Here is a 27,242-nt window from a genome sequence, read left to right on the forward strand (position 1 = left end):
CTATTGTGTGAGATGCAGCTGATCACACAGTGCCGCTTTATCAATGCATATGTTTTCGGGACCAGAATACATGTATCTAGAATTTGACCTAACCTACTTGGAGACCTGGCAAGGGGTCAGAATCTAGGAGGGACAAGGAGGAGTATAAATGCGAAATCTAACTAACAATTTAGATCAGGGATCGGCAACCTTTGGCCTGCAGCCCATCAGGGAAATCCACTGGTGGGCCGGGCCGGTTTGTTTACCTGCAGTGTCCGCAGGTTCGGCCAGTCGCAGCTCCTACTGGCTGCGGTTCGCCGTGCCAGGCCAATGAGGGCTTCGGGAAGTGGCACCCAGCACGTCCCTCGGCCGTCACCGCTTACCAATGCCAGATGTATGGGGAATAAATGGGAAGAACTAGAAATACTAATGAATAACCACAATTATGACATGATTGGCATCACAGAGACTTGGTGTGGTAATTCACAGGACTAGAATATCGATATAGAAGGATACAGCTTGTTCAGGAAGGACAGGCAGGGAAAAAGGGAAGGAGGTGTGTTGCCTTGTACGTCAAAGATGTATGCACTTACACTGAAGTTAAGATAGAAGTGAGAGGCAGACCTGTTGAAAATCTCTGGGTAAGGATAAAAGGGGTAAAAACAAAACAAGGGTGGCATTATAGTAGGGCCACCTAACCAGGAAGAAGAGGTGGATGGGGCTTTTTTTCTTTAAGAACTAACAAAATCATCCAAACTCGGAGGTGATGGTGGACTCTATTACTTAGACTTCTGTTGGGAAAATAATACAGCAAGGCACAGATTATCCAACAAGTTCTTTGAATACATAGAAGACCACTTTTGATTACAGAAGGTGGAGAAAGCAAGTAGAGGAGAGGCTGTTCTAGATTTGATTCTGACAAATAGGGAAGAACTGGTTGAGAATTTGAAGGTGGAAGACAGCTTGGGTGAACGTGATCCTGAAATGGTAGAGTTCATGATTCTAAGGGATAGTAGAAGAGAAAACAGCAGAATCAAGACAGTGGACTTCAAGAAGGCAGACTTTAGCAGACTCAGAGAATTGGTAGGTAAGATCCCATAGGAAGTAAGTCTAAGGGAAAAAATTCAGGAGAGCTGGCAGTTTTTTAAAGAGACATTATTAAGGTCACAAGAGCAAACTATCCCAATAGGAAAGATAGAAGCTATGGTAAGAGACCATTCTGGCTTAACCAGAAGATCTTCAATGACCTGAAACTCAAAAAAGAGCCATACAAAAAGTGGAAGCTAGAGCTAGGTCAAATTACGAAGACTGAATATATTTAAAAAAAAAAAAAGGCATGTAGGGACAAAATTAGAAAGGCCAAGGAAAAACTAGATTAAACTAGCTAGGGATGCAAAGGGTAACAGAAAAAAATATTTTACAAATACATGAGAACATGAGGAGTACCAAGGACAGGGTAGGCCCACTACCCAGTGAAGAGGGAAAGACAATAACAGAAAACGTAGCAATGGCTGAAGTGTTCAATGCCCTTTCTGTTTCAGTTTTCACCAAGTGATCAAATGACTAACAGTGAATATCAGTGCAAATGGGCTAGGATCTGAGGCTAAAATAGAGAAGGAACAAGTCAGCGTGTTCGAACAAACAAATGGGATATCTTCAAGTTGGCAGGGCCTGATGAAATGAATCCTTAAATACTTATGGAACTGGCTGAAGAGATCTCTGAGCCATTAGAGACTATCTGTAAGAACCCTTGGAGATGGGAGAGATCCCAGAGGACCAGAAAAGAGCAAATATAATACCTATCTATAAAAAGGGGAATAAGAACACCCTAAGGAATTATAGACCAGTCAGCTTAACTTTAGTAACTGGAAAGATAATGAAACAAATAATTAAACAATCAGAAGATAATAAGGTGATAAGTAATGATCAGCATGGATTTGTCAAGAACAAATAATGGTATAACTGGTCTATGACAGGGTTACAAGCCTTGTGGATGAGGGGAAAGCAGTAGATGTGATACATCTCGACTTTAGTAAGGCTTTTGATACTGTCTCACATGAGCCTCTCATAAGCAAATTCAGAAAATATAGCTTAGACAAACCTACTATAAGGTGGGTGCACAACTGATTGGAAAACTGTACTCAGAGAAAACAACCTAATTTCCCCCTACTGTTACTCACACCTTCTTGTCAACTGTTTGAAATGGGCCACTCTTATTACCACTACAAAAGTTATTTTTCCTCCCTTGGTATCCTGCTGTTAATTGAATTGTCTTGTTAGACTGACATCACACTTTCATTGTATTTATACCTGCTCCTGTATTTTCCACTCCATGCACCTGATGAAGTGGGTTCTAGCCCACGAAAACTTATGCCCAAATAAATTTGTTAGTCTTTAAGGTGCCACAATGACTCCTCGTTGTTTTTGCTGATACAGACTAACACAGCTACCACGCTGAAACCTTTACTCAGAAAGTAGTTATCAATGGTTCACAGTCAAGATGTACAGGCATGTCAAGTGGGGTCCACAGGGATCTGTTTTGAGTCCGGTTCTATTCAGTATCTTCTTATAATTCAAAATGATCTTGACAAACTGGAGAAATGAGTAGGATGAAATTCAATAAGGACAAATGCAAAGTACGACACTTAGGAAGGAATAATGAATTGCACAAATGCAAATTGGGAAATGACTGCCTAGGAAGGGATACTGAAGAAAAGGGTCTGGGGGTTATAGTGGATCACAAACTAAATGAGTGTCATCAACATGATACTGTTGGGGGAAAAAAAGCAGACATCATTCTGGGATGTATTAGCAGCAGTGTTGTAAGGAAGACATTAGAAGTAATTCTTCCACTCTATTCAGTGCTGAGAAGACCTCAACTGGAGTTCTGTGTCCAGATTTGTGTTGAGAATGACGTGGACAAATTGAAGAAAGTCCAGAGGACAGCATCAAAAATGATGAAAGATGTAGAAAATATGACCTACAAGGAAAGATAGAAAAAAAATTGGACTAGTTTAGACTGGAGAAGAAGGCTGCTATCATAGAATATCACGGTTGGAAGAGACCTCAGAAGGTCATCTAGTCCAACCCCCTGCTCAAAGCAGGGCCAATTCCCAACTAAATCATCCCAGCCAGGGCTTTCTCAAGCCTGACCTTAAAAACCTCTAAGGAAGGAGACCTAGGTAACCTATACCTGTGCTTCACCACCCTAGGTAACCTATACCTGTGCTTCACCACCCTCCTAGTGAAAAAGTTTTTCCTAATATCCAACCTAAACCTCTCCCACTGCAACTTGAGACCATTACTCCTTGTTCTGTCATCTGGTACCATTGAGAACAGTCTAGATCCATCCTCTTTGGAACCCTCTTTCAGGTAGTTGAAAGCAGCTATCAAATTCCCCCCTCATTCTTCTCTTCTGCAAACTAAACAATCCCAGTTCCCTCAGCCTCTCCTCATAAATCATGTGCTTCAGCCCCCTAATCATTTTTGTTGCCCTCCGCTGGACTCTTTCCAATTTTTCCACATCCTTCTTGTAGTGTGGGGCCCAAAACTGGACACAGTATCCAGATGAGGCCTCACCAATGTCGAATAGAGGGGAATGATCACGTCCCTCGATCTGCTGGCAATGCCCCTACAGCCCAAAATGCTGTTAGCCTTCTTGGCAACAAGGATACACTGTCGACTCATATCCAACTTCTCGTCCACTGTAACCCCTGGGTCCTTTTCTGCAGAATCATGTCCTCCTTCAGTCTTCTCAAGTACATAAAAGGTTGTTATAAAGAGGAGGCTGATAAATTGTTCTCCTTATTCACAGAGGACAGGACAAGAAGCAATGGGCTTAAATTGCAGCAAGGGAGATTTAGTTTAGAAATTAGGAAAAACTTCCTAACTAGTGGTAGTTAAGCACTGGAATAAATTAGGGAGGTTGTGGAATCTCTGTTGTTGGTTTTTAAAAACAGATTAGACAAACACATGTCCATGATGCAAATAATTGCAAATACCCCAGGGTATGTGTACCATGTCTTACAAAAAATTTCCAATATACATTTCAACATGTTAGATTTTAAAACATAACAAACCTGCCAAGTTTTCTTTTAATTGGCATGTCAGTTGCATTTCTGCAAATAATTCCAACTACATGCCTGCATTCCCCTTTCCTTAAATTGTCAACCAAGATTAGGAGTAACACTTCATCCTGTGTTAAAGAAGTGCACGCTTGCAATTAGATGGCTGCATCCCCAGAGTTGCCCCTTTTTTGGGTGTGATATTGGGCCTGCAGTAGGCTTTGCAGTACTATTAGTAATTAAAAATTCAACTAAGCTCACAAGCTCCCCGCTTTACGTACATGGATTAAGAACACGCCTGGGAAAAGGTAGTCAATATTCTTATGTTAAATTGCAAGCTCTGATATTGTTTGCTATATAATTTAAAATAGCAAACAGTTGTAATCCATATATCTGTTTAGGGAGGTTATGGCTTTCTCTTTTCATAAGTTACTCATGCTGTAATAATAGAACGTCTTGATTGGTCAGTGTCCAGCAGGGTTTTGCGCAGTTGGTCGTGTTTATGTATCCGGTGTCAAAGCTTCTGTCACTTAAGATATACGTTAAGTATATCAGATTTGAATAATCCTATTGATGCCGATTTAAACCAGTGTCTTGTAAACAAAGAAAATGTCTGCAATTGTGAGCCTCAAATGCAAGGCAGTTTATCATTTGTGAAGCTTTGCCTACAAGAGATCACTCTATTGAAGTGAATGAGCGAAACAACACCTTGGGTTTCATTCCAGTGAAGCAAATCGTTATGAAAGTTGCTTTTCTATCAGTTTTATGATACTGTGAGACTATATATTTGGATTTAACCTGAGAGTACTATAAATGAAGGCATTTTTCCCTTCACACGTTTTACTGAGGGCATATCAATTTTAATCAAATGTGAGCCTTCCTGCTTTCCTAGACTATGTCTGCTATCCTAGACCGTCTCCTGACGGGCAGTCATGACCACTGTCCCTTTCACTATACAGAGCTAAGTTCCTTCCCTCTCTGCACTGTGTCCAGTCTCCTCTGCCCTGGCTGGTTGCCCAGCACTGCATCAAGAAAAGAGCATGGGAGAAAAAGTTCCTGTCAGAAGGAGGCAGGGTGGGTAGAGACTTCTTCAAGGAGTCCCAAGTAGCTGTAATATCCAGAAAACAACTGGGGCACAAGGTGGCCACGTAACCTTCCTGCTCACTGTGATTAAAACGTCAGTCTTCCATTGTTAACTGTAGGATTAGCAGGTATCCAAAGGGTTAAATATATAATAAAACGTAAGTGTGATGTGATGCTGAGGGTTTCAATTAGAATCTTCCCTCCCCTCCCCCATATTTCCTTCTAGATGTATTACAGGCCCTTAGCTGCTAAATTCTAATTTTAAAAATGTAATGACAAAGGACCTTCCCATCTATGTAAAGATGTTACCTATAAAACAGCCACATTAGAAAAGGTTTGGCTGCGTACATGGGACGCAGCTGGGGCTAATTTGCCCCACCCCATTTCAGAGCTGGAATTATTTTTTTAAATTAAGTCCCTGGCCATTAACACCAAGCAGCCTCCAGCTCCAGATTACAGCCAGTTCAGTAGTAAGCTGTCCAGATGGGACATGGAGCAGGTGGCAATTTAAAAATATTTGCACAGTGTTGTAGACAGTGCTGGAGGATACTCAAAGAATCTGGACATTCAAATAGCAGCAGCAGCAGCTGCTGCCAGATTTCAGGGCCTTCAGAGGCCTCTGTGGGAACATCTTAATGTCAAGCTAGCTATAAAGTTTGGATCTAGAGAGCCACACTTGTGCTAACTCTGCTGTATGGCAGTGAGAAAGGTGAGCACTGAGGAAGGCTTAAGAGTGGCAGACTGACATTTTTGATTCTTGTCGTCATCAGCTGCTCAATACTAAGTGGCAGGACAAGATAAGAAATGAGGACATTCCTAGCTGAACCCAGCAACTACCTCAATCAGTGCTGATTCAGTTTTTGTGGCTTTCTTGGTATGGACATATTATTAGGTTGGAAGACCCATGAATTACAAAGCCTATGGACCAAGGAATGCTGCGACATGATTAGCAATCATGTGGTCACCAAAAGCTTCGGTGGTGCCATGAAATTGCCAGTAATGGACATAGACTGAACATCCAGCCTTACTACCTTAAGGGCCAACGTAGAAATCCATCGGAATGTCACTCGATTTTCATGGAGGCTACTTCCTTTTGGGGTTTTACCATTTTGATTATAATTTTAAGAGCTCCTATACAGGAGGTTATATACCTTGAAAGAGGGTTATGTGAGCTCCCATTTTGTCTTGTGCAGCTGCAGAAGTTAGTACTGCTTCCAGAGCTGTGTGCCGCTTAGCTTCAATGACTCTGGATGTACAGACAGAAGTAAAGAGCCACATTGGCTTCTGTCAGCACAGCAAAATAAGTGTTCTGCAGCAGGATGCAGTAGTCAGCAGTGACTCCTCTTCTCTGATTCAATCTCTCTGATGCTTTGAGCAGGGGGTTGGACTAGATGACCTCCTGAGGTCTCTTCCGACCCTAATCTTCTATGATTCCGTGATTGAGTTTGAAAAAAGGTGTTTTTCTCAGCTTCTTTGGACCTGACAGGCTTTGACATAGATCTTGTTTTCACAGCATTGTTAGCTACAGGTATAACTCAAGTGTTGCCCCTAATCCAACTCGTGCCCACACACAAAATCTCTAGTTCAAGTTAAGTGGGATTTTAAGCTTGAGGTAGCCTGCTTGTCAGAGGGTTGGCTTGAGAACCACTGAAGGTCAAGCTAGTAATGCAGTGCGAACTCAGCTTTAGGCTTTTGATGGGAAAGGGAGTTACTAAAAATGTGGGAAATTGAGACCATGTCCTCGTATAATGAAAGTGGCAAACCACCAGGGGTGGGTGGGTGTGTCTGTCTGTCTTGTGGGGGGGGGAGGGAGGAGGGAATCTTCAAACACTGGAAAGTAAAGCCAAAGAGTAAGCGGCTGGGAGTGTTATTTTGTTGCATTTCAAATTGGTATTTTGCAATATTGTTCACAATGTGCATCTTTCCAATAACTCAATCCTGTCCCACTAACTTCTTCGCATCTCAGTAACACTTTAAAAAAAATAGAAGCTGTAAAATGTACTATGTAATTAATTAACTAATTGAATTCATAACAGGTATATCCCAGAGAGACTACACTCAATACTATGAGCATATCTCTAAACAAAATGACGAGATCTGTAGATGTATACAGGAGTTCTTCAAGAAACATATTCAATATAAATTCTTGGATGAAGACTGTAAGTATCTCTTTAAGGAGTTGTATTAGAAAACAAGATTGTGGGAAGTGGGAAATGTTTTATGGAAGTCCCCAATTGCTTATTAGTTACACTATTAAAATTTAACTTTAAAATAGAATCTGGTGGCCTGATCCTTCAAACATTTCTTCATGGAACTCCCATTGACTTCAATGTGAGTTCTGGGCTCAAAGGGTACTGCAGGGCCAAGAAAGTAGAAATGAGGCCTATCAAATTATCCTGTGTAGCTGCTTGCCAGCCCAGGATTGTTTCCTACAGTTACTTGGAAATACCAGTGAAAATTAATATTTCCTAGTATCTTAACTCGACAGGTATGTAATGTTTTTGTTCTCTGACTGCATGCTAATGCTAGTTTCTGCTTGCATGGTGTTTGGTTCTTTGATTTGAGACAGTTTTGTATTCACTGAAAATGCCAGTCCTTCCACCTGTAGAGGAATGATTTTTAAAAAATGGGAGGTTGGTGGAAAGGAAAAATTACACATTAAGTATGTACCCAACAAAATAGATAGAGGGGCAAATAGGTATTTAGATATTTGGTTACCTTTTATTCAATAGTTAATTCACCTGCCAAAAAAAAAAAAATAGCAGCACACCTCCAATTTTTTTAATATCAACATCTGATGAATATGCCTTGTCTTCTAAATGTCTTATTATATTTCGCTCAGTTTAATAAAATCACTACAAAAGACATGTCATAGATGATGTAATACCATTAAACAAGAGATCTGATTATTATATTTCTATATAATATCTCTTTAAACAAAAGTTCACTGTAGTAATTATTTTATGTCTGATATTTACATGGCACAGATTTGTAAACCGGTTAATACTTCCCAAATATATAAATACTAGGGCTGTCAATTAATTGCAGTTAACTCACGTGATAACTCAAAAAAATAAATCACGATTAAAAAAATTAATCACAGTTTTAATCGCACTGTTAAACAATAGAATACCAATTGAAATTTATTAAATATTTTTGTTTTTTTTTCTACATTTTCATATATATTGTATTCTGTGTTGTAATTGAAATCAAAGTGTATATTATTTTTATTACAAGTATTTGCACTGCAAAAATTATAAACAAAAGAAATAGTATTTTTCAGTTCACCTCATACAATACAGTAGTGCAATCTGTTTGTCGTGAAAGTGCAATGTAGATGGTTGTTGTTATTGCATAACTGCACTCAAAAACAAAACAATGTAAAACATCAGAGTCGACAAGTCCACTCGGTCCTATTTCTTGTTCAGCCAATCGCTAAGACAAACAAGTTTTGTTTACATTTACAGGAGATAATGCTGTCCTCTTCTTATTTACAATGTCACCTGAAAGTGAGAACAGGCATTTGCATGGCACTTTTGTAGCCAGCGTTGCAAGGTATTTACGTGCCAGATATACTAAACATTCATATGCCCCTTCGTGCTTCGGCCACAATTCTAGACAACAGCTTCCATGCTGATGACGTTTGTTAAAACAATGTGTTAATTAAATTTGTGTCGGAACTCCTTAGGGGAGAATTGTAAGACCCCTGCTCTGTTTTACCCACATTCTGCCATATATTTCATGTTACAGCAGTCTCGAATGATGACCCTGCACATGTTGTTCATTGTAAGAACACTTTCACTGCAGATTTGGCATAACACAAAGAAGGTACCATGTGAGATTTCTAAAGATAGCTATAGCACTCGACCCAAGGTTTAAGAATCTGAAGTGCCTTCCAAAATCTGAGACGTACGAGGTGTGGAGCATGCTTTCAGAAGTCTTAAAAGAGCAACACTCTGATGTGGAAACTACAGAACCTGAATCACAAAAAAGAAAATCAACTTTGTGCTGGTGGCATCTGACTCAGGTGATGAAAATGTCCTGGAAGCACCTCTGTGGGAGAGGGAATAGCTCAAGTATTCTTCCTCACTTAGATTTTGGATTGTGTAAAGATTACCAATGGTACCACTTAGTACCAGTTGTGATGTGAATGCCTGTTCACTGACAACTGGCTAGGAACACCAAACAACCATCAGATTGCAATGACTTACGGTCATCACTGCCTTAGGCCTGATTTAAATTGACAAACATGACTTTACTATGAAGTTTCTGTAGTTTTTGCATCAATGAAACAAGTGTGCTCACATCTCCTGTTTCTGTTAATCAATAAGCCTGGCTGAGCAGAGATGCCAGGTTTCTTTTTCCATTATTCATTATTCCTTGCACAGATGAACAGCCAGACTGGGGGCTTGTCTACCTGAGAAAATTGCACAGGTTTAACTTGAGGTGATTTTTAAACTGATTTAGCTAAACTGGTGCAAAAGGCTGTGTGGACACTTATTTTAGTTTAAGCCAGCTTTATTTCAGGTTAGCTAAAGTCAATTGGGAAGTGGTTTAAGCTAAGCTGCAATAAGCTATTCTTAATGCTGAAATAAGAGTGACCACACAAAGGTCTGTATGGTTTCACTAAATCAGTTTTTTAAAGGACTTCAGTTAAATTGGTGCAACTTCTGCATGTAGACATGGCCTGAGTTTTCAAAAAGTCTCTTTGTGTAACTCTGCGTAGGAAGACCTAAGAATGGCCATACTAGGTCACACCAATGATCCATCTAGCCCAATATCCTGTCTTCTAACAGTGGCCAGTGCCGGATGATTCAGAGGGAATAAACAGAACAGGGCAATTATTGAGTGATCCATCCCCAGTCATCCAGTCCCAGCTTCTGGCAGTCAGATGTTCAAGGACATCCAGAGCATGGGGTTGTGTCCTTGCCCATCTTGGCTAATCGTCATTGATGGACTTATCCTCCATTAATTTATCTTAATTTTTTTTAACTAGTTATATTTTTGGCCTTCGTAATATCTCATGGCAAAGAATTCGACAGGTTGACTGTATATTGTATGAAGTACTTCCTTTTATTTGTTTTAAACCTGCTGCCTTTTAATTTCATCAGGTGATCCCTAGTTCTTGTTTTTTGTGAAGGGGCAAATAATACTTCCTTATTCACTTTCTCCATACCATTCATGTCTTTATAGACCTCTATCATATCTCCCCATTAGTCGTTGTGACGTGGTCATAGGCTTTCTGAAAGTCCAAGTACACTATATCGACTGGATCACCTTTGTCCAGATGCTTATTTACACGCTTAATGAATTCTAATAGATTGGTGAGGAATGATTTCCCTTTACAAAAGCCATGTGGACTCTTCCCCAACAAATCATGTGCATTTATTTGCCTGATAATTCTGTTCTTTACTATAGTCTCAACCAGTTTGCCTGGTACTGAAGTTGGGCTTACCAGCCTGTAATTGACAGGATCAGCGTTTCATTAGTTACCTTCCAGTCATCTGGCACAAAGTCTGATTTAAGTGATAGGTTACATGCCACAGTTAGTATTTCTGCAATTTCATATATGAGTTCCTTCAGAACTCTTGGGTGAATACCATCTGGCCTGGTAACTTACTACTGTTTAATATATCAGTTTATTTCAAAACCTCTCAGTTGACGTCTCAGTCTGGGACAGTTCCTCAGATTTGTCACCTAGAAAGAATGGTTCAGGTGTGGGGAACTCCCCCATATCTTCTGCCATGAAGACCAATGCAAAGAATTCATTTAGCTTCCCCACAATAGCCTCAGTTTCCTTGAGTTCTCCTTTTGCCCCTCGATCCTCCAATGCAGTGGTTCTCAACCTTTCCAGAATACTGTACTCATTTCAGCAGTCTGAAGCCCGAGCCCCCACACACACCCCTGGGGCTGAAGCATGTAACTTAGCTTCGTGTGGTCCCTTGTGGGGCAGGGCCACAGGCAGTTGCCCTGCTTGTCATCCCCTAATGCCAGCCCTGCACTTGTGACTCCCCTCCCTTAACCCATCCCGTGGCCCCCCTGGGGGATCATGAACCCCAGGTTGAGAAACGCTGATTCAAATGAATTGACACACTCCCTGGAAGAAGTCTGCGTACCCCAAGTGGTACGCGTACCCCTGGTTGAGAACCACTGCTCCAGATGAATTGATGAACCCCTGGAAGACGTCTGAGTGGTTGAGTACCACTGCTCCAGTGGCCCCACTTGCTATTTGGCTGGCTTCCTGCTTCTGATGTACTGGGAAAAAAAATTGCTGGTAGTTTTTTTTTTTTTTTGTCTTCAGCCAATTGCTCTTCAAATTCTTTCTTGGCCTACCCTAGTATACTTGTGTATTCAACTTGCAAGTTTATACTTCTTTCCATTTTCCTCGCTAGGATTAGACTTGCAATTTTTGAAGGATATCTTTTTTTTCCCTCTAACCGCCTCTTCTACTCTTCTGTTTAGCCATAGTGGCTTTTTTTGGGGGGGGTCCTCTTACTGTTTCCGCCCCCTCCCTCACCCTCTCCCCACACACTTAGGGCATACATTTAGTTTGCGCACCTACTATGGTGTGTTTAAATAGTCTTCATGCAGTTTCCAGGCATTTCACCCTTGTGACTGTTCCTTTTAATTTCCATTTAACTAGCTTCCTCATTTTTGTGTATTCCCCTTTTTGAAGTTAACTGGTACTGTGGTAGGTTTCTTTGGCATTTGTCCCCTTACAGGGATATTCAATTTAATTACATTATGGTCGCTCTTACCGAGTGGTTCAGCTATATTCATCTCTTGGAGCAGATCCTGTGGTCCATTTAGGACTAAATGAAGAATTGCCTCATCTCTTATGGGTTCCAGGACAAGCTGCTCCAAGACGCAGTAAATATATGGATTTGTTTAACAATACAAAAAAGTTTACTGTGAAAGATATAGATATGGAGAAACAACTATTTTGTTGAAATCTCTGAATAGTGAAGGATTTGTATTAAAATAGACATCACTAGGCAGCTGGTGTGCTGTGACTACTGTGTTGTGTACTAAAAGTGATCATTTCACTGCTACCTTCGCTCAACCACCCACCCCCGTTGGTTTTCACTGTCTGTTTTGTCTCATCAGGTGCTGATTGTAATCTCTTTGTGGCAAGGATTCTTTATTCCATGTGTGTACCACAGCTAGCACAATGGGGCCTTGATCCCTGATTAAGGTCTCTAAGTGCTACTACAGTACAAACAATAATATTGAAGATTAGCTCTTCAAAACAGAAGAGAGCTTAATAAAATGTTTTGGGGTGGAAATATCTGTATTAAACAATAAAGACCTGTAGAAAACCCAGTCTGTGCACTGGCAACAGGAGTTTTCTATTACTGTTTCTACTCTCCATCATAAATGAGTACTGTCTTGGGCTTTCTGTTTTGTAGGCATATTAAACTTGAACATTGTGCTATAAACGTTTGTTTATCTATTTATGCTTAGCCATGTGTGTAACCACATATTTTGAAACTAACAAATCACTTTTTATCTTCTTTCCAGTTGTTTTTGATGTGTACAGAGACAGCATGGTAAGTTAATAATGGCTCATATTATTGGCATATTCTTTGATTTTATTATTTGTATTCTATGGAAATTCTTATGCTTCCTAAGTACCATAGAGGATAAATGAATGTTGGCTTCAACCTCCTGGGAAATATTGTGATGATGAGTGAATTAAAAGTATCTAGATTTTTTATTTAGTATTCTGTTCTGCAATTGTTTTCTTATATCATCAGGTCCTGTTGACTTGAGTGTATCTAATGGATCTAAATATTCTTTAACCTGTTCTTTCCTATTTTGGCTTATGTCCTCCCCCTTTGTTGTTAATATTGTGCTAAGTATCAGGTCACCATTAACCATTTTAGTGAGGACTGAAGCAAATAGGCATTAAACACCTTGAGCTCATACGTCATTCGCTTTCTTTCCCTTTTAAGTAGTGTACCTACACTTTCCTATTTCTTTCTCTTGTTCCTAATGTAGTAATAGAACCATTTTGTGCCTTAGATTTTCTGATTTTGTCTATACATGCTTATGTTTACTTTTATACTGCTCCTTAGCAATTTGTCCATGTTTCCATCTTTTGTAGGATTCCTTTTTGATGTTCAAGTCATTAAAAGAGCTCCTGATGGGGTCATATTTGTCTTGTACTATTCTTCCTCCATTTCCTTTGCATTAGGATAGTTTGCTGTTGTGCCTTTAATATTGTCTCTTTGAAAAACTGCCAGCTCTCCAGAACTCCTTTTTCTCTTAGATTTTCTTACTTTCCTACCTGAATGGTATCTAATCTAAGACGGTTGGGATGTGCATGTGTGTCATATGACAATAATGTTTGTAGTTCTTTTGCAAATAATTTTCTCCAGAGAATAAGTAGTTTATCTTTAAAAGTATGTAACAGAATCTTTGAAAAGACTTTTTTTTTTTTTTTTTTAAAAAGGTCACATTCTGGGGGGCAATGCAGACCAGTGTGGGGTTGTCGTCATTTGCCCTGTAACCTTAGGTGCGTTGAATGTTCTGCTGCTGTGACTCACAGCCTGGACACCAACAGACAAGCACACAGTGTCCGGAGTGTCTCTGTGCTGTGCAGCCCTGGTTCAGCACTCTGACCCCAGCAGCCTGCCTACAACACAACAGCCCCACTCTGAATTCCCAGTCTTAATTATTGTTTGTAGAGGTGACCCTAACGCACTCCCAGTCCCGAATTTCCCCAAAATCATCTGCCTTGAAGTGGCCAGCCCTCTCCTGGAACACTCACAAAAATAGTGAGGTTTGTTTGCTCCTTTAAAGAGACAGAAGCACATCACAGCTTAATTTAACTGGGGTAAATACACCCTTCCCTTCAAGCACGGTACTGAGTTGGTTTATTGTAAAAATTAACCACATTTATTACCGAAAGGACGTAGGTTAAGTGATACCAAGTAGAAGGAATAAAGTTAGAAAGGGTTACAAACAAACAACCAAAAGTAAAATGACACTTTGTAATGGCGAAGACCTAAATTAACAAGCTAGGGTAGCTTCCTTACCAATCTTCCATTCCCAGAGACTTCGACCCCTTCGGTTGAAGGACCTATCTTTCTCAGCTTGCAAGAGATCTGGTCTCTTGTATCTGTGCAGTGATGGACAACTTAGGGGTTCTCTGCCCCTGCCTTAATAGTCCAGTAAACCTTAGAAAAGCATATCTCTAAGTTAATTGATCTTGCTTCAAGAGGCAGGGAAGTTCCCTGAGGGGTACTGTCTCCATCTCCTGTCAAGAGTAAGTGGTCATCTTTCCTTACTCGCTCTCCTGATGACTTGGTTTACCTTGCATATAAATATGCCGCCTTTGTCTCTGCCTGACAACCAGGCTGGTCAGACAAGCAAATACACAATTCTTTGTGATCTGTACATGCTGACTGACTCCCCAGCCATCTTGTGAGTTTTAATGGTTCTGTTTACTGCATATGTAAATTACTATCCCATTGTTACTGGTCAACCCTGCTTCATTTGTATTCAAAGCCCAAGCAGACCTGTTTTCTACTTCATTCAAATACAGACTTTAAAATATAGTATCAGACAACATCCACATTTAGTATTAATGCAAACATTTCACAATGATATTAATCACCAGTGTGTCAATAGTTTTCCAGTGACACGACACCTTTTACATACAGATCATGCCAGTAATGAGTTGGGGTACACTGGTCAAGCCTGCTGAAACTCACTGTTAGATACCAGGAAGCCGCTTGCCCTCAGGCACTGGGATGCTCTCAGGGTCACACCTCCCGCCTTACGAAGCTGCAGGAAGGTTAGTCACTGGCTGACCCAGAGGCAGCAGGTCAGAACCCTCTTTTCTGGCCAGGGCGTCTGCCACCATATTTTCTTTCTCCTTTATAGAGAAGAAACCTGTTTTGTCTCCTTTGTTTACAGTCTTCGGGATATAATATCAGAGCATGTCCATAATTTCACCTACAGAGTTGTTACAAACATTTCACTGTGACATTAATGACCAGTGAAGAGATGGATTTCAAATGATATATTACATCTCACGTTTTAAATAAATACCATGACCCAAGTGTGTGTCAGACCCGATGAGTTGCTGATGTAGAATCGTGAACCATCAATGGACGCCTGTGTCACAGTATTGCAAGAAACAGATTAAATATTATCAGGGAGACTGGTAGCGCCACCTATTATTAAGATAGCCTGATATGTCTCCACTTTAAGAGCCTGGTTTTAGTTGCTTATAACTTTGCCAAACCTGGACTGTTTGGGCTGAAATTTTCCATGCTGGGTGTCTGCTTTCGGCTACATACCAACGTAATGTGCTCCACCCGAGGGCAATAGGGAGAAGCTGGACTTTCCCGAGAATGACTGTTCCCAGGTGCTTCAGACCACAGCGAGGCTAGGCACTGGGACTGAAAGCAGGGAGCCTCTCTCTCCTGTGTTCTCACTGACAGCCTTGCGGGAACATCCAGGCAGCATGGAGGAGGAAGATGTCTGAGTTGAATGCAGAGGGGACGAAAGTTGGACTGGGGAGAGTCAAAGGAGGAGACTGCAACAAGGAATCTAGTGCAGTGGATATTTCATCAGGATTATTTGGTCGGGCCCCCTTTCTTTGTGTCTGTAGTAGTTTACGCCCCACCCCCCAAGCACATGTACCACCACCCAGCTCTGAAGGCAGAGCAGAGAGCAGCAGCACAGAAGTAAAGGTGGCAATGTGAAAAGTGATATTCGACAATACCACTTTTCACAGCAGACTTAGCACCTCATGCCTCCCTTACTTCTGCGCTGCTGCAGCCGCCCGAGGGCTGACAGCTGGCGCTCCGCTGCCTCCAGGTGTGGGAATGAGGGGGAGGGAAGGAGAGCCTGAACCCAGGCTGCCTCCAGGTGAGGGATTGGGGCAAGGGTGTGCATGGCCCGTCTGCATGAGCCCTCGCCATCCAGGGTTCATGGGAGACGTGCTCCATAGTTTGAGGACCAGTGAGACTGAGTCTAGAGGGGGTCTTGAGAGTGAAACTGTGAATGGGACTGTCTGGGCAAAGAGACTGGGAGCCTGTGGGGGAGGCTGGGACTGGTTAGCGAAGGAAACTAGGACTGGGAGCTGGGGGAAAACACACTGGGAATTGGTGAAGGAAGGGGAGTGGAGACTGGGAACCAGTTGGTTGAGGTTCCCCTCTGAGATCTGAGATCAGACAAGGAGCTATGGGAGGGTGGGGGACTGGGTCTGTCTGAACAAGGAGAGTGGAACTAGAATGCGGGGGAGGTGGAGGCAGCAGGGAGAGGAAGGGACCACAACTTGACAGAGCAGTGGTGCAGTAGGAGAACTGGGACTGGCTGTACAAGGAGCCAGGGAGAGGTGATGGGGGAGACTGAGATTGGATGACTCCAGGAAGAGAGCCTAGGACTGGGAGCCAGTGGAAGAGCTGGAAAGGAGGACTCTTGAACTGGCTGGGCAAGGGGGCTGGAACTGTGGTCACAAACTGGAGGAGTAGATACGGGGACTGGGACAAGGAGCCAGGGGTGTGGAAGAGACAGGACTGGGCCAGGGACAGGTTGCGGGGGACATGGCAGAAGATTCTGTGCCCACTAGATACACTCCCTTCAGTGTGGAATGGAGCCCAAAAGACCTGATTCTGAGCATTTCTCTCCTGTCAGCAAATATTTGTGAAATCCACTGGCATGCTACATTCTGGTTCACACAGAGGATGACAACCTACTACTGCTGTCAGTTTAGTTCTTTTGGCTAAAGAGGCAGAGGTCTGTGCAATGGACCTAGTGACCCAGTGTCAGTATGAGGCCATGTGATGGAATTTCTGTGTTTGTGTGTTTTCCCCCCCACCCCCACCCCCAGTTTGCTCTTTTTAAAAATCTAGGGAGTTACACACAAACTACATTAAAAGAACATTATTAAGATTGCAAAGTCAAGCAGTCAAAAGCTAGGAAGTGCCCATGCAGCCTTAATTTGGCCCCCCTGCATGTATGCATTAAGATTGTCTTAAATTACTCAATCGCATACAGGATTCCCATCTCCGGAACACAGGATGGGCATCCTCTGAGGATGAATCGGGGTTGTGTAAGGAAGGAGGCTCTTGTCTGTAGACCCTTGCCTCATTTGTTGCAGAATTTAGAAGGTGTGTGCTGAACGAGGCAGGAGACTGCTGGAAGAGAAAGGATAGTCTCATGGTTAAGGCAGTTGAATGCTATCCCTGCCTGTGCCACAGAGTTCCTATGTGATGCTAGGCAAGTCGCTTAAACCAAACTTTTCATAGGTCGTCACTAATTTTGTGTTCCTCATTTTCTGTGTTCCTGACTTGAGATCCTGGGGTCTGATTTGCAGAAGTGCTGAGCACTTGTAGCTGCAATTGAAGTTAATAGGGTCTGTGCTTTGAACATCTAAAGTGCTATATAATGCAAAGTACTATGAACAATCAGGTCTTAGGCATCTTAGATTGGACACCCAAAATCAGTGGATGCTTTTGACCTTCGTCTTTCCGTTCCTTAGATCCCCATCTGTAAAGTGGAGATAATACTACCCCTCAGCTCACAGGGGTATAGTGAAGATAAATTAATCTTTGTGAAGCACTCAGATACTAGTGATGAGCACTATCTGGGGATGAATCGGGGAAATTAATAATTCTGTCTTCATAACAGGGTTTGAGTAGAATGCAGTAAATAAGGCATTGGGCCACACACTGAACAAGGATAAAACAAAATATTGAATAGCCCCTCACTAAGTGAGGGCTGTCCATCCTGTGCACTGAATGAAGTTGTGGTATTGTGGAAAAATGTGTGATCATGTAATTAAAGGGCTTGTCTACATAATATGGCAATGAAACAACACTACATGCAAGTGCACTAGGGAGCCTTTAGTGTGCACCGGCAGGATCTACACAGATCAGTTAATGCACAGCACATTAGTACACCTTAAAAATCACATCCCCGTAGAGTGCATTACTGCGTTGTGTGGACAAGCCCAAAGACTGTGTGATATTGCTTGCAAACAAGGAGGCCGAGATCAGGTTTGCATAGGCAACCTTAATTTGGCATTTTCAAATTTTTAGTGCTTAACTTTGCAGCCTTAGTTGTGTTTGTCTGTGTGATAGAAACTACTGGTGATGACAAGTTCCTAATAGAAGAGAAGGGAATTGGGTAGACTTAACTACCAAACAAATCTTCCTCTCTCTGCTTGAGACTGATGTTATTTGAAGGACTCTGCCTTTTGCTGTAATCTAGAAATAATATTCTGAATTGTATAAGAGTTTGGATTATGGCTCTGCTGAGCATCTGAGGGAATGACTCACAGATTTGAAGCCCTAAGGGACCATTATGATCATCTAATCATACTTTCCAAATTTCATCCACTAATTCCTGCATCAAATATACATCTTTGTCTGATCTGAGAGCAAAAACGGATTTAATCTAATGAAGTTAAAACTATGATTCAATGGTGTCACCTTTCAGGATTTTTATTGTGAACCTTGTGATAGGTGATGTTTTCTTAAAGCTCCAGCTCCCAGAGTCATGTGATGATGTGAGGATAAGTGTTAATTTAAAAAAAAAGCTTCTGTCCCTTACGGTTGTGGAGAAAAGCTTGAAAGCATGCATCCTAAAGGCTCAAAAACTAGAAAGCAAACGAAAAGGAGCTCTTTTTAAAATCTCATTATTAGGGCTGTCAATTAATCGCAGTTAATTCACGCAATTAACTCAAAAATTAATCGCGGTTAAAAAAATTAATCATGATTAATTGCACTTTTAATCGCCCTGTTAAACAATAGAATACCAATTGAAATTTATTAAATATTTTTGGATGTTTTTGTACATTTCTCAAATATATTGATTTCAATTACAACACAAAATACAAAGTGTACAGTGCTCACTTTATATTATTATTTTTATTACAAATATTTGCACTGTAAAAATGATAAAAGAAATAGTATTTTTCAATTCACCTCATACAAGTACTATAGTGCAATCTCTTTATCATGAAAGCGTAACTTACAAATGTAATTTTTTTGGGGGGTGGGGGAGATACATAACTTCACTCAAAAACAAAACCATGTAAAACTTTGGAGCCTACAAGTCCACTTAGTTCTATTTCTTGTTCAGCCAATTGCTCAGAAAAACAAGTTTCTTTACATTTAGGGGAGATAATGCTGCCCGCTTCTTATTTACAATGTTACCTGAAAGTGAGAACAGTCATTCACATAGCACTTTTGTAGCCGGCATTGCAAGGTATTTATGTGCCAGATATGCTAAACATTCGTATGCCCCTTCATGCTTCAGCCACCATTCCAAAGGATATGCTTCCATGCTGATGATGCTCATTTAAAAAAAAATGTGTTAATTACATTTGTGACTGAACTCCTTGGGGGAGAATTGCATGTCTCCTGCTCTGTTTTACCCGCATTCTGCCATATATTTCATGTTATAGCAGTCTCAGATGATGACCCAGCACATGTTCGTTTTAAGAACACTTTCACTGCAGATTTGACAAAACACAAAGAAGGTATCAATGTGAGATTTCTAAAGATAGCTACAGCTCTTCACCCAAGGTTTAAGAATCTGAAGTGCGTTCCAAAATCTGAGAGGGACGAGGTGTGGAACATGCTTTCAGAAGAGTTAAAAGAGCAGTACTTCAACGCGGAAACTTCAGAACCCGAACCACCAAAAAAGAAAATTACCCTTCTGCTGGTGGCATCTGACTCAGGTGATGAAAATGAACATGCGTCAGTCCGCACTGCTTTGGATCGTTATCGAGCAGAACCTATCATTAGCATGGACGCATGTCCTCCGGAATGGTGGTTGAAGCATGAAGGGACATACGAATCTTTAGTGTATCTGGCACGTAAATATCTTGTGACGCCGGCCTCAATGCCTGTTCTTACTTTCAGGTGACGTAAACAAGAAGCAGACAGCGTTATCTCCTGCAAATGTAAACAAACTTGTTTGAGCAATGGGCTGAACAAGAAGTAGGACTGATTGGACTCTAAAATTTTACATTGTTTTATTTTTGAGTGCAGTTATTTTTTTTTACATAATTCTACATTTGTAAGTTCAACTTTCCTGATAAAGATATTGCACTACAGTACTTTTATTAGGTGAATTGAAAAATGCTGCTACTTTTGTTTTTTACAGTGCACATATTTGTAATAAAAAATAATATAAAGTGAGCACTGTGCACTTTGTATTCTGTGTTGTAATTGAAATCAATATATTTGAAAATGTAGAAAATATCCAAAAATATTTTAATAAATGGTATTCTATTATTGTTTAACAGTGCGATTAATCGCAATTCATTTTTTTAATCACTTGACAGCCCTGATCATTATTTGAACCAGTTGTGATTTGTGGGGAGGGGTCTGACGCACAGTGTTCCAGCAGATGGAGTTGGCAATACTGATTTTAAGTACTGATTTTGACTCTCAGCCTCTTGGTGGCTGATATGTAGAGAGTTTCTGGGTTTTGTAGTTATACAATGACAGTGCCAAAAATAGTACCTAAACAGATGTGTGTCTGGATGGAAGTACTTCTTGTACCAATGCATCCAGTCAACACCAGGTAATTTTATGACATTGGTTTCAAGTCAGCCTAAAAGCTAAATGCAGCTCAGGTACAAAACCTATTTACCCAACCCAGGGGTTCTCAAACTTCATTGCACTGCGACCTCCTTCTGATAACTACAATTACTACATGACCCAGGAGGGGGGACCGAAGCCTGAGCCTACCTGAGTCCTGCCACCCTGGGTGGGGGCCTGTCAAGGTTCCTTCCCCACTCTGAACTTTAGATTACAGATATGGGAACCTGCATGTAAACTTCTAAGCTTAACTACCAGCTTAGATCTGATTTTGCTGCGACCACTCTCAAGTGCTAACTCCCTTCCTTGGGTAGCCTTGAGAGACTCCTCCATTAATTCCCTGGTGAACACCGATCCAAAACCCCTTGGATCTTAAAACAAGGAAAAAAATCAATCAGGTTCTTAAAAAGAAGGCTTTTAATTAAAGAAAGATAAAAATCATCTCTGTAAAATCAGGATGGAAAATAACTTTACAGTGTAATCAGATTCAAAGAGCCCAGAGGAACCCCCTCTAGCCTTAAGTTCAAAGCTACAGCAAACAGAGATAAACACTCTAGCAAAAGGAACATTTACAAGTTGAGAAAACAAAGATAAACCTAACACACCTTGCCTGGCTGTTACTTACAAGTTTGAAATATGAGAGATTTGTTCAGAAGATTTGGAGAGCATGGATTAATGTCTGGTCCCTCTTAGTCCCAAGAGCGAACAACCCCCAAAACAAAGAGCACAAACAAAAGCCGTCCCCCCCCCACCAAGATTTGAAAGTATCTTGTCCCCTTATTGGTTCTTTGGGTCAGGTGTCAGCCAGGTTATCTGAGCTTCTTAACCCTTTACAGGTAAAAGGATTTTGGAGTCTCTGGCCAGGAGGGATTTTATAGTACTGTACACAGGAGAGCTGTTTCCCTTCCCTTTATAGTTATGATAGGGCCAAAGCCCGAGCCCCACCACCCCAGGCAGAGGGACCAAAGCAGAAGCCAAGGGCTTCAGCCCCAGGCAGGGGGCCTGTAACCTGAGCCCTGCTGCCCAGGGCTGAAGTCCTTGGGCTTGGGCTTTGTCCTTGGGCCCCAGCCAGTCTGAACCAATCCTGGTGACCCCATTAAAATGGGGTTGTGACCCACTTTGGGGTCTTGACCCACAGTTTGAGAACTGCTGACCCAACCTGACTATGATGGGGTGGGGGGCAGAGAGGAGAGAGAGCGGGGAAATTTTACTTACCACAGCCAAGTTAATGAGCAGAATTTTTCAAGTCTGGCCAACTTCAGCCCGTAGCTGCCTTGTCTTGTAACTTGAAGGGTAAAGACAAAGATTTTTTAAGTGAAAGATTTTAATCCTGGTGATCTTGGACAAAAAGTATTTTTTCTTCATCTGTCAAGTTAATATAGCTGTGTCTATCTGTGTATCTCTTAATTATTTGTGCAAATTCCAGGCAGCCCTCAGGCTCCTGGAAGACTGCTAGTTAGTCCCTTGGTGTGTCAGACCCACCTCCTTCATCCCTGCCTGTGCACACACTTTCATGACTTGCCAATGTATTATTCAGTGTCTCTTTAGGTGTGAATTATAGGCGCTGAAATGGTGCTGAGTGTTGTGTAGCTCAATCACTTTCCAGAGTTTGTGCTCCAGAGCAACGTGGTTGAATGGCAACCTCATGTGTAGAATGAGAGAAGTGCCCAGCTTCTGCCTATTTAAAGCACTTTCACCTGCAAAATGTCTCTTGGATGTGTGTTTGTTCTCTTGCAAGGGCTGCAACATTTGGAAGAGCAAGAACCCTGTAGGTTTTCTGTAGAGTGACTGAAAGAACACTGGGGAGACTACTGCAAGTCCTAATCGTTTGGAATTTGCACGTCAGTAGATTGGAGTACGACATAAGCAACTTGAATGTATCTGTTCTATGCAAGCTTTCGTATACCTTCTAATAGGGCTCATGTAAACTCAGTTCAGTCCTTCTGTTTCTGCTCTCAGCTGATATTCCTGATATTCTCTCTGCTGTGCACTGGCTTCCCTGAACTCAGTCTTGTCAGTTCTTGACTAGCTTTGCAGACCAGCCAGCTTTAAGGGATACCCATTCTAACACAATCTTTAAAGCCAGATGGTCTCCAAAGCCAGGCAGCAAGCACTAGAGAGGCAACACTCCGGGGTTGGATGGCCCATTTTGGATCCCTTTCTTTATTTCTGCTCTCAGCTATTGTCTAGTGATGGGCTGCCTGGAGGTAGCTGTACTTTGTGTTGTGTGAACTAATCCCTGTATATTTCTTGCATACCTCCCAAATCTTAATTGTTTGTAAAACACTTTATGATCTTTAGATAAGTTACTGTAGAACTGCTAAGTAGTATAATGAAGATATTTCAGACCATTGTTAGTTCACAACTCTTTTTTCTAAATTTTAAACTAATACTCGGGCTTCATTGCCCCATGTGTACTGTCATTGTGGGCATGAACACACACGGCTGAAATTAGGGAAATGTGACAATTCACTTTGCTGGTTACCTTTACTAACATGGCATTTCTTATCTATCTTGTAACTTCTTTTAAATGTTCTTATATTATAGCTACTTCCTTAAAGCAGTATGCTTTTTATCTTTTTATGAAAATAAAATGAATGTTACCATGTTATAATAGACCTACCAGTGTATATTTTTAGGGTGCTAAATACATACCATGTGTTATTGCTTGTTTCCCCTCATCATATACAAAATATAGCCCATGTTAATTTCACTCTTGTGTGGTGGAGTTTTTGCTATACAAATGGATCTTCAGAAAACATCAGGCATAGTCTTGAGGATACATAGTTTGAGAACATAGAAAAGGAGGCTATCTTTGAAAGAAAATGTATCTATGCTTGCCTAGTAAACACTCGGTATTGAGGCACCCAAACTTTGGGACAACAAAGGTTGCATTAGCAACTTACCAAGAGGCAGAGGGACATACCTAGCATGTATGCAGATGCCCGTAAATGGTTTTCTCAAAAACAATTTTATACAACTCAGACATATAAGTAGATGTTAATCTGCCTTAAGTGACAAGAGATTGCTAATACTGGAAGCCTGCAATTAAATAGCTTTATTTTTGCTCTATAGCTGTGATGTGAAAGTGGTTTTGGATTATGTTTTGGCTTTTACTCTGGGTTTCCTAGATATGCTTCAGTCTTGTTTTTTCCACTTAGTCTGAAGATTGTTCAGTGACTGACCCAGAGATAGATGCCTTACTTTTAATAAATCTTCAGAAGGGCTGAAGGGGAGTGTTTTAGATCTGTTCATTTTTTATGCTGCCTCCTACCAATTAGCAATTACCAAAGTTCAGTGGGGATATAAAAGTAACTAGAGGAGACGCTTTGGGAACCGTTAAGAGGTTGTGGAAGGCACATTGACTCTTTTCCGTCTCCGCAGGAAGAGGAAAATGCAGCTGTGGTGCCCACAGACCCCAGTTCTTGCTTTTCACTGGTCCCATCATTTATTTTTTGATATTAAAGCCTATGCAATGTAAAACTCCCTAATGAACTGATTGAAAATCCCTCTGAACAGTTAAGTTGAATACATGTAATAAAAAAAATCCCCACTCTTAACAAGCTGAAAAATCTCAGAGATGGAGGAAAGATTCTCTGAACTGCAGAGCGAATTTTGCCAGCCATTGCCTGTCTCTGAAACACAAATTGGTTCATTAGCTTGTTTTCCAGTGTGGTAGGAATCCAAATGATAAATTCTTCTTCCTGATGTCATTGGGTTGACAAGATGCTCTGATGATAGCACAAGCAAAACATCATTATAATTAGAATATCTGACTATTTGCGAAGAGAAGCAGAGGGATTGAAAATGATAAGCCAGGCTGATGCAAATAGTCTGCTTCCTGGAGTGCTGCTCTGGTGGTGGTAATGCTGCTACACCATGGCTGCAGCTCAACAGTGCAAAACCACCTCTGTTTCTTTACTCTTCTGCAATAAATAACAGCTGAAGTGTCTCTCTGTGACGTTCCCCTGGCGTTATCTGGACCGGTGATCTGCTAGGTCACTCCAATCCTCAACTCTGGGAGCCAGCCTCACCCTGCTCTGCTGTGAGAACCCCCACTCCCAGGCTGTTCAGACACAGCCTCTAACACGGAAGCTGCTCCCAGCTACATGAGTGAGCACTTTTGGCCAGCCGCTGCTTGGATTGTGCAACTGAATGACACTAGCCAATATCTCCGGTCCCAGATACAACCCTAGGAACCTCCGTCTTGCATCATGACCTTCCGAAGACACCCAACATGAGAAACTTTGCATTGGATACCACACGCTCTCTCTACAGCTTGTATTTTCCATATTAACAAACTCTAGTTCTCTGAATGTATTATGGTTTCAGTACTATCATTTGCCATAGTGAGCTTGTCACTAGCTTATTGAAGCTTCATTTACTTGCAATATGATAATAAGTGTCATGATACTGCAACAAGGGAGACTCATGAAAAGCTGTGTGAAACTGGGTTCCATTTCTGTCTTCCATTTTCCAGGCCAGCAGGGCCTACAAGGGCTCCATAGGCAGCATGTTAAACTTGTAGTTGGGAGGGAGTGGGAGAGAAGGAAATGTCATGTTGCTCAGCAACAAAGCTGGTGTTCACAGCTTTAAAGGGATTTTAAAGGAAATGGATGGAAGTTGTCAAGTGTATCAAGGAGATTGAGGCCTGGTCTATACTTAGGTCAACATAGTTACTGGTTTAGGGGAATGAAAAATCCACACTTCTGAGTGCCATAGCTATGCTGATGTGGCCCTTGACGTAATCCCCCTCCCCGCCCACAGCTAGGTCAATAGAAGAATGTTTCCGTCAACCTACCTACTGTGCCTCAGAGAGGCGGAGTTGCCATAGTGATGAAGGAAACCTCTTCCATTGCGTAGTCTGTGCCTACACTATGGGATTACAGCAGCATATCTACAGCACCCTGATGGAGTGGAGGGAAGGAAGGAATAGAAAATTAAATATGCCATGACCTAAGTAGCTATCTGGTCTTTTGTTTTCAAATTGCACTGAATTATGGCTCAGTCACTCAAATATGGTACATATAACATTTCTTCTACGTGGTAAATCTAGGCTTGTATATGATGCCTAAATTGAGAGAATTCTTGCTACCAACTGATAAAGAGTAATGCTTCATTACAATGTAATTTGTCTTAAATATCAGAATAAGTAAGCTTTTACTGAAAAGGAAGGATGGTCCAGTGCTTATGGTGCTAGCTTGAGATCTGAGAGATCCAGATTCAATTTCCTTCACAGACTTTCTGTGTGTCTTGGGCAAATCATCTTAGTCTCTTTGTGCTTTCTTTCATTCCTTATCTATACAATGGGGATAATAGTATGTCTCTACCTCACAGAGGCATTGTGAGGATAAATACACTAAGATTGAAACACTCAGATACTGTGCTAATGGCTACATATACATAACTTAGATAAATGCAAGTTAGTCTTTAAATTATCTGCCAAGTGGGATAGTGGTGACAAAGATGCCTTCTAAGTGCTTGACCAGGGTTTGATTCCCACCCAATGCAGCACCAAGTTTTGGAAATAAGTGAGGGTAATTAATCATTGGGACAATTTACCAAGGGGTGTGGTGGATTCTCCATCAGTGGCAATTTTAAAATCAAGATTGGATGCTTTTCTAGAAGATCTGCTCTAGTTCAAACCGGAATTATTTCATGGAAGTTGTATGGCCTGTGTTACACAGGAGGTCAAACTGGATGGCCACAGTGGTCCTTCCTGGTCTTAGAATCTGTGACTCTAAATGTCTTTCAACATGAAGGATCCCAAAGCATTTTAAAAACTACACAGTATTCCTGAAATGCAGCCATCTCTGGGATGGAAAGCAGCCATCCTGCAGACTGCCACTGTCTATAGTACTGTCACAAGACTGGTGTGAGGAATGGAACTTTTAGTAAAAGACATTTAGGGCAAATGTCTGTTGTCACCCAAAGTGTCCGGGGATCTCTAAGGTCTACACAGAGCAGAGAGAATCCCTGTAAAGCCTAATCTGAAAGATCCTTCCATAGGAAACTGCATAGAACTTGCATCAATTTACATGACCTGTTTGACCTCTTATGAAAACTGTCTTCTAACAGCTCATGCAGTATGTTTTTGTTTCCACACTTAAGCAGATAATAATTTTTCCTCTGATTTCACATCCACTCTTGTTTGTTGATATTTTATTTTCTTCGTTGTTGTACTGCAGAGTAAGGTATGGTTAATCGATTTTAACCCCTTTGGTGAAGTAACAGACTCTCTGCTGTTTACGTGGGAAGAATTGACATCTGGGAAGAACTTGAAAGGTGACCATAGTGAAGGGGAGGCTATGGAACAGGTAAGGAAATATGGTAAAGAATAAGACTGCGGTGTCAGAGAGATGGATTTAGATAACTCAGAAGGTGCTCTAGCCTCTGGTTTTTTTCTTCAGTGTGTTTAGGATGTGAACCAAAGCCTGTTAAAGTCAGTGGGCGCACTTCCATTGACTTCACTGGGCTTTAGATCAGGCCCATACATAGTAAACTCCTTGAGAGCAGGATCTATGTCTCCTCTTTGTCTGTACAG

At 41.3% G+C, this 27,242-nt stretch overlaps 1 protein-coding gene across 1 annotated transcript in view; it reads left to right on the top strand.

Annotated features, from left to right (window-relative positions):
* The window catches only part of CDC123 (cell division cycle 123), a 73,987-nt gene that overhangs the window by 35,553 nt on the left and 11,192 nt on the right, over positions 1-27,242 (top strand). The window contains exons 9-11 of the mRNA XM_034764909.1: positions 7,163-7,285; positions 12,648-12,676; positions 26,887-27,015. Of these exons, the coding sequence (XP_034620800.1) occupies positions 7,163-7,285; positions 12,648-12,676; positions 26,887-27,015 (281 nt within the window). The remainder of the gene's footprint in view (positions 1-7,162; positions 7,286-12,647; positions 12,677-26,886; positions 27,016-27,242) is intronic.

Source organism: Trachemys scripta, chromosome 1, assembly GCF_013100865.1.
Source record: "Trachemys scripta elegans isolate TJP31775 chromosome 1, CAS_Tse_1.0, whole genome shotgun sequence".
Lineage (NCBI taxonomy): Eukaryota > Metazoa > Chordata > Testudines > Emydidae > Trachemys > Trachemys scripta.